This window comes from Chiloscyllium plagiosum, unplaced genomic scaffold (assembly GCF_037043375.1).
Source record: "Chiloscyllium plagiosum isolate Xiang-an unplaced genomic scaffold, Cpla_swu_hap1 HiC_scaffold_3, whole genome shotgun sequence".
NCBI classification, from domain to species: Eukaryota; Metazoa; Chordata; class Chondrichthyes; order Orectolobiformes; family Hemiscylliidae; genus Chiloscyllium; species Chiloscyllium plagiosum.
In genome coordinates, this window is record NW_028270141.1 from 161,359,712 (window position 1) to 161,369,386 (window position 9,675).

At 71.8% G+C, this 9,675-nt stretch overlaps 1 protein-coding gene across 1 annotated transcript in view; it reads right to left on the reverse strand.

Annotated features, from left to right (window-relative positions):
* The window catches only part of LOC122547319 (tau-tubulin kinase 1-like), a 226,303-nt gene extending 216,634 nt beyond the window's left edge, over nt 1–9,669 (reverse strand). Inside the window, exon 1 of the mRNA XM_087976604.1 lies at nt 9,559–9,669. Within this exon, the coding sequence (XP_087832730.1) occupies nt 9,559–9,589 (31 nt within the window). The 5' untranslated portion in view covers nt 9,590–9,669. The remainder of the gene's footprint in view (nt 1–9,558) is intronic.
* Nucleotides 9,670–9,675: the final 6 nt, after the last annotated feature.

A 9,675-nucleotide genomic window follows, 5' to 3' on the forward strand; every position in this document is an offset into this window, starting at 1 on the left:
ACACACACACACACCCAGACACACACACACACACCCACACCCAGACACACACACACCCAGACACACACACACACACACCCACACCCAGACACACACCCACACACCCCCCTCACCCACACCCAGACACACACACACACACACCCACACCCAGACACACACACACACACACCCACACCCAGACACACACACACACACACACACACCCCCCACACACACACACACACACACACACCCCACACCCAGACACACACACACACCCCCCACACCCACACCCAGACACACACACACACACACCCACACCCAGACACACACACACACACCCCACACCCAGACACACACACACACCCCCACACCCAGACACACACACACACCCCCCACACCCAGACACACACACGCACCCCCCACACCCAGACACACACACGCACCCCCCACACCCAGACACACACACGCACCCCCCACACCCAGACACACACACACACCCCCCACACCCAGACACACACACACACCCCCCACACCCAGACACACACACACACCCCCCACACCCCTACACCCAGACACACACACCCACACCCAGACACACACACCTACACCCAGACATACACACCCACCCACACCCAGACATACACACACACCCACACCCAGACATACACACACACCCACACCCAGACACACACACACACCCCTACATCCAGACACACACCCCCACCCAGACACACACACCCCCCTACACCCAGACACACACCCTCCTACACCCAGACACACACACACACCCCTACACTCAGACACACACACCCCCCTACACCCAGACACACACACCCCTACACCCAGACACACACACCCCCCTACACCCAGACACACACACCCCCCTACACCCAGACACACACACCCCCCTACACCCAGACACACACACACCCACACACCCCCCTACACCCACCCACACCCACACCTGCCCACACCCAGACACACACACCCACCCACACCCAGACACACTCACCCACCCACACCCACCCCCACACACCCACCCCCCACACACCCCCACACACACTGCCACACACACCCCCCCCACATCCCCCCACACCCACACCCCCCCCCACACCCACACCCCCCCACACCCACACCCCCCCCCACACCCACCCCACACCCCCCCCACACCCACACCCCCACACACCCCCCCACACACAACCCCACACACCCACACCCACACACCCACACCCAGACACACACACCCACCACACCCACCCACCCCCAGACACACACCCACCCCCAGACACCCACCCACCCCCACACCCAAACACACACCCACCCCCAGACACCCAAACACACACACACACCCAAACACCCCCCCACACACACCCACCCACACACCCACCCACACACACCCACCCACACACCCACCCCAACACCCAGACACACACATCCCTACACCCAGACACACACATCCCTACACCCAGACACACACCCCCACCCAGACACACACACACACACACACCCCCCACACCCAGACACACACACACACCCCCCACACCCAGACACACACACACACCCCCCACACCCAGACACACACACCCCCCACACCCAGACACACACACCCCCCACACCCAGACACACACACTCCCCACACCCCTACACCCAGACACACACACACACCCCCCACACCCAGACACACACACCCCCCACACCCAGACACACACACACCCCCCACACCCAGACACACACACTCCCCACACCCCTACACCCAGACACACACACCCACACCTACATCCAGACACACCCCCCCACCCAGACACACACACCCCCCTACACCCACACACACACCCACACCCAGACACACACCCCCCTACACCCAGACACACACCCCCCTACACCCAGACACACACACACCCCTACACTCAGACACACACAAACCCACACACACCCCTACACCCAGACACACACACCCCCCTACACCCAGACACACACACACCCCCCTACACCCAGACACACACACACCCCCCTACACCCAGACACACACACACCCACACACCCCCCTACACCCAGACACACACACACCCACACCCACACACACCCAGACACACACACCCACCCACACCCACCCCCCACACACACACACCCCACACACACACCCCCCCAACACCCACACCCCCCCCCACACCCACACCCCCCCCCACACACACACCCCCACCCCCACACCCCCACACACCCCCCCCACACACCCACACCCCCACACCCCCACACACCCCCCCCACACACCCACACCCCCAACACCCACACCCACACCCCCCCCACCCCCAACACCCACACCCCCCCACACCCACACCCCCCGCCCACACCCACACACCCCCCCCACACCCACACACCCCCCCCACACCCACACACCCCCCACACCCACACACCCCCCCCCACACCCACACACCCCCCACACCCCCCCACCCCCCCCACACCCACACACCCCCCACACACCCACACCCACACACCCCCCACACACCCACACACCCCCCCCCCACACCCACACCCCCCCCCACACCCACACCCCCCCCACACCCCCCACCCCCACACCCCCCCCACACCCCCCACACCCACACCCCCCCCACCCCCACACCCCCCCCACACCCCCCCACACCCCACCCACACCCACACCCACACCCCCCCCACACCCCCACACCCCCCCCACACCCCACCCACACCCACACCCCCCCCACACCCACACACCCCCCCCACACCCCCACACCCCCCCCACACCCCACCCACACCCACACCCCCCCCACACCCACACACCCCCCCCACACCTACACCCTCCCACCCCCCCTACACCCACACCCCCCCCCACACCCCCCCACCCCCCCCACCCACACGCCCCACACCCCCCCCACACCCCCCCCACACACACCCCCCCCACCCCACCCCCCCCCCCACACCCCCCCCCCACACCCCCCCACCCCCCCCCCACACCCCCCCACCCCCACCCCACACCCCCCCCACACCCACACCCCCCCCACCCCCACCCCACACCCCCCACACCCCCACACCCCCCACACCCCCACACCCCCCCACCCCCCACACCCACCTCACACCCCCCCCCACACCCAGACACGCACACGCCCCCCACACCCAGACACGCACACGCCCCCCACACCCAGACACGCACACACCCCTCACACCCAGACACGCACACACCCCTACACCCAGACACGCACACACCCCTACACCCAGACACGCACACACCCCCCACACCCAGACACGCACACACCCCCCACACCCAGACACGCACACGCCCCCCACACCCAGACACGCACACGCCCCCCACACCCAGACACGCACACACCCCCCACACCCAGACACGCACACGCCCCCCACACCCAGACACGCACACGCCCCCCACACCCAGACACGCACACGCCCCCCACACCCAGACACGCACACGCCCCTACACCCAGACACGCACACACCCCCCACACCCAGACACGCACACACCCCCCACACCCAGACATACACACACCCCTGCACACAGACACACCCACCCACACACCCCTACACCCAGGCACACCCCCACCCCACACACCCAGACACACACACGCACACACCCCGCACACCCAGGCCCAGACACACACACACACACACACACCCACACCCAGACACACACACACACCCACACCCAGACACACACACCCCACACCCAGACACACACACACACACCCCTACACCCAGACACACACACTCCTACACCCAGACACACACACCCCACACCCAGACACACACACCCCACACCCAGACACACACACACACACATACACCCAGACACACACACCCACACCTCACACACACACACACACCCAGACACACACACAACCCCCACACCCAGACACACACACCCCACACCCAGACACACACACACACACCCCTACACCCAGACACACACACTCCTACACCCAGACACACACACAGACACACACACCCACACCCAGACACACACACACCTCACACACAGACACACAACCCACACCCAGACACCCACACCCACCCAGACACACACACCCACCCACACCCACCCAGACACACACACCCACCCACACCCACCCAGACACACACACCCAGACACACACACCCCCACACACACCCATACCCCTCCCCACACCCCCTCCCCATACCCCACACCCATACCCCTCCCCACACCCCCTCCCCATACCCCACCCCCATACCCCTCCCCACACCCCCTCCCCACCCCACCCCCATACCCCTCCCCACACCCCCTCCCCACCCCACCCCCATACCCCTCCCCACACCCCCTCCCCACCCCACCCACATACCCCTCCCCACACCCCCTCCCCACCCCACCCACATACCCCTCCCCACACCCCCTCCCCTCCCCATCCCCATACCCCTCCCCACAACCCCTCCCCTCCCCACCCCCATACCCCTCCCCACACCCCCTCCCCTCCCCACCCCCATACCCCTCCCCACACCCCCTCCCCTCCCCACCCCCATACCCCTCCCCACACCCCCTCCCCTCCCCACCCCCATACCCCTCCCCACACCCCCTCCCCTCCCCACCCCCATACCCCTCCCCACACCCCCTCCCCACCCCACCCACCTCCCCACACCCGCTCCCCACCGCACCCCCATACCCCTCCCCACACCCCCTCCCCACCCCACCCACCTCCCCACACCCCCTCCCCACCCCACCCCCATACACCTCCCCACACCCACTCCCCTCCCCACCCCCATACCCCTCCCCACAACCCCTCCCCTCCCCACCGCCATACCCCTCCCCACCGCCATACCCCTCCCCACACCCCCTCCCCTCCCCACCGCCATACCCCTCCCCACACCCCCTCCCCTCCCCACCCCCATACCCCTCCCCACACCCCCTCCCCTCCCCACCCCCATACCCCTCCCCACCCCCATACCCCTCCCCACACCCCCTCCCCTCCCCACCCCCATACCCCTCCCCACCCCCCTCCCCTCCCCACCCCCATACACCTCCCCACCCCCCCTCCCCTCCCCACCCCCATACCCCTCCCCACACCCCCTCCCCTCCCCACCCCTCCCCACCCCCATACCCCTCCCCAGCCCCCCTCCCCTCCCCACCCCCATACCCCTCCCCCACCCCCCATCCCACTCCCCACCTCCCCTCCCCACCCCCATACCCCTCCCCACCCCCCCTCCCCTCCCCCATACCCCTCCCCACCCCCCCCTCCCCCTACCACCCCCCCCTCCCCTCCCCACCCCCATACCCCTCCCCACCCCCCTCCCCACCCCCCCTCCCCTCCCCACCCCCATACCCCTCCCCACCCCCCTCCCCACCCCCCCTCCCCTCCCCACCCCCCCCCACCCCCCCTCCCCTCCCCACCCCCCTCCCCACCCCCCCTCCCCTCCCCACCCCCCCTCCCCACCCCCCCTCCCCTCCCCACCCCCCTCCCCACCCCCCCTCCCCTCCCCACCCCCATACCCCCCCCCACCCCCCTCCCCTCCCCACCCCCATACCCCTCCCCACCCCCCTCCCCTCCCCACCCCCATACCCCTCCCCACCCCCATACCCCTCCCCACCCCCATACCCCTCCCCACCCCCCCTCCCCTCCCCACCCCCATACCCCTCCCCACCCCCCCTCCCCTCCCCACCCCCATACCCCTCCCCACCCCCCCCTCCCCACCCCCCCCCCCTCCCCCCCATCCCCCCTCCCCACCCCCATACCCCTCCCCACCCCCCCTCCCCACCCCCATACCCCTCCCCACCCCCCCCTCCCCACCCCCCTCCCCACCCCCATACCCCTCCCCATCCCCCCTCCCCACCCCCCCTCCCCTCCCCACCCCCCCTCCCCACCCCCCCCTCCCCCACCCCCCCTCCCACCCCCATACCCCCCCCACCCCCCCCCCAATACCCCTCCCCACCCCCCCTCCCCTCCCCACCCCCATACCCCTCCCCACCCCCATACCCCTCCCCACCCCCCCTCCCCTCCCCACCCCCATACCCCTCCCACCCCCCCCTCCCCTCCCCACCCCCATACCCCTCCCCACCCCCCCCTCCCCACCCCCCCTCCCCACCCCCATACCCCTCCCCACCCCCCCCTCCCCTCCCCACCCCCCCTCCCCCTCCCCACCCCCATACCCCTCCCCACCCCCCCTCCCCTCCCCACCCCCATACCCCTCCCCACCCCCCCACCCCCCCCACCCCCATACCCCTCCCCACCCCCCCTCCCCTCCCCACCCCCATACCCCTCCCCACCCCCCCTCCCCTCCCCACCCCCATACCCCTCCCCACCCCCCCCCCCTCCCCACCCCCATACCACCCCCACCCCCCCCTCCCCCCCCACCCCACCCCCATACCCCTCCCCACCCCAATACCCCCCCCACCCCACCCCCATACCCCCCCCACCCCCACACCCCCCACCCCTCCCCACACCCCCACCCCTCCCCACACCCCTCCCCACACCCCCACCCCTCCCCACACCCCCTCCCCACACCCCTCCCCACACCCCCACCCCTCCCCACACACCCACCCCTCCCCACACCCCTCCCCACACCCCCACCCCACCCCCATACCCCCTCCCCACCCCCCCTCCCCTCCCCACCCCCATACCCCCCCCCACCTCCCCTCCCCACCCCCAACCCCTCCCCACCCCCATACCCCCCCCACCCCCCCTCCCCACCCCCATACCCCTCCCCACCCCCATACCCCTCCCCACCCCCCCCCCCTCCCCACCCCCATACCCCTCCCCACCCCCCCCCCCCTCCCCACCCCCATACCCCTCCCCACCCCCCCCCCCTCCCCACCCCCATACCCCTCCCCACCCCCCCTCCCCCCCCCACCCCCATACCCCTCCCCACCCCCATACCCCTCCCCACCCCCCTCCCCTCCCCACCCCCATACCCCTCCCCACCCCCCCCCCTCCCCACCCCCATACCCCCCCCACCCCCCCCCCTCCCCACCCCCATACCCCTCCCCACCACCCCTCCCCTCCCCACCCCCAACCCTCCCCCCCCACCCCCATACCCCTCCCCTCCACCCCTCCCCTCCCCACCCCCATACCCCTCCCCTCCACCCCTCCCCCCCCACCCCCATACCCCCCCCCACCCCCCTCCCCTCCCCACCCCCCTTCCCTCCCCACCCCCCCCTCCCCTCCCCACCCCCATACCCCTCCCCACCCCCCCCTCCCCTCCCCACCCCCATACCCCTCCCCACCCCCCCCTCCCCTCCCCACCCCCATACCCCTCCCCACCCCCCCTCCCCTCCCCACCCCCATACCCCTCCCCACCCCCCCTCCCCTCCCCACCCCCATACCCCTCCCCACCCCCCATACCCCTCCCCACCCCCCCTCCCCTCCCCACCCCCATACCCCTCCCCACCCCCCCTCCCCTCCCCACCCCCATACCCCTCCCCACCCCCCCTCCCCTCCCCACCCCCATACCCCTCCCCCACCCCCCCTCCCCCCCCCACCCCCATACCCCTCCCCACCCCCCTCCCCTCCCCACCCCCATACCCCTCCCACCCCCCCCCCCACCCCCACCCCCATACCCCTCCCCACCCCCCCTCCCCTCCCCACCCCCATACCCCTCCCCACCCCCCCTCCCCTCCCCACCCCCATACCCCTCCCCACCCCCCCTCCCCTCCCCCCCCATACCCCTCCCCACCCCCATACCCCTCCCCACCCCCATACCCCTCCCCACCCCCATACCCCTCCCCACCCCCATACCCCTCCCCACCCCCCCTCCCCTCCCCACCCCCATACCCCTCCCCACCCCCCCTCCCCTCCCCACCCCCATACCCCTCCCCACCCCCCCTCCCCTCCCCACCCCCCCCTCCCCTCCCCACCCCCCACACCCCTCCCCACCCCCCCTCCCCACCCCACCCCCATACCCCTCCCCACCCCCCCCCCCTCCCCTCCCCACCCCCCCCTCCCCTCCCCACCCCCATACCCCTCCCCACCCCCCCTCCCCTCCCCACCCCCATACCCCTCCCCACCCCCATACCCCTCCCCACCCCCCCTCCCCTCCCCACCCCCATACCCCTCCCCACCCCCCTCCCCTCCCCACCCCCATACCCCTCCCCACCCCCCCTCCCCTCCCCACCCCCATACCCCTCCCCACCCCCCCTCCCCTCCCCACCCCCATACCCCTCCCCACCCCCCCTCCCCTCCCCACCCCCATACCCCTCCCCACCCCCCCTCCCCTCCCCACCCCCATACCCCTCCCCACCCCCCCCTCCCCTCCCCACCCCCATACCCCTCCCCACCCCCCCTCCCCTCCCCACCCCCATACCCCTCCCCACCCCCATACCCCTCCCCACCCCCATACCCCTCCCCACCCCCCCTCCCCTCCCCACCCCCCCTCCCCTCCCCACCCCCCCTCCCCTCCCCACCCCCCCTCCCCTCCCCACCCCCCCACCACTCCCCACCCCCCCTCCCCTCCCCACCCCCATACCACTCCCCACCCCCCCTCCCCTCCCCACCCCCATACCACTCCCCACCCCCCCTCCCCTCCCCACCCCCATACCACTCCCCACCCCCCCTCCCCTCCCCACCCCCATACCCCTCCCCACCCCCCCTCCCCTCCCCACCCCCATACCCCTCCCCACCCCACCCCCATACCCCTCCCCACCCCCATACCCCTCCCCACCCCAATACCCCTCCCCACCCCACCCCCATACCCCTCCCCACCCCAATACCCCTCCCCACCCCACCCCCATACCCCTCCCCACCCCATACCCCTCCCCACCCCACCCCCATACCCCTCCCCACCCCATACCCCTCCCCACCCCCATACCCCTCCCCACCCCCATACCCCTCCCCCTCCCCCACACCCCTCCCCTCCCCACACCCCCACCCCTCCCCACACCCCCACCCCTCCCCACACCCCCACCCCTCCCCACACCCCCACCCCTCCCCACACCCCTCCCCACACCCCCACCCCTCCCCACACCCCCACCCCTCCCCACACCCCTCCCCTCCCCACACCCCTCCCCACACCCCCACCCCTCCCCACACCCCCACCCCTCCCCACACCCCTCCCCACACCCCCACCCCTCCCCACACCCCCACCCCTCCCCACACCCCTCCCCACACCCCTCCCCACACCCCCACCCCTCCCCACACCACCACCCCTCCCCACACCCCTCCCCACACCCCCACCCCTCCCCACACCCCTCCCCACACCCCCACCCCTCCCCACACCCCCACCCCTCCCCACACCCCTCCCCACACCCCTCCCCACACCCCCACCCCTCCCCACACCCCCACCCCTCCCCACACCCCTCCCCACACCCCCACCCCTCCCCACACCCCTCCCCACACCCCCACCCCTCCCCACACCCCTCCCACACCCCCACCCCTCCCCACACCCCTCCCCACACCCCCACCCCTCCCCACACCCCTCCCCACACCCCTCCCCACACCCCCACCCCTCCCCACACCCCCACCCCTCCCCTCCCCACACCCCTCCCCTCCCCACACCCCTCCCCTCCCCACACCCCTCCCCTCCCCACACCCCCTCCCCACACCCCCACCCCCCTCCCCACACCCCCCACCCCCTCCCGGATGCACACTCCATGCCCTCTGTCTCAATTACCTTGCAGTTTTTTCAGGACCGCCACCTCCATCTTTAGCACCTGCTTGGGTTGCTGGGCAGACTCCACTTTCAGAGCAACATTCTCACGGATTAACAAGTCTGTCGCCTCATAAATCT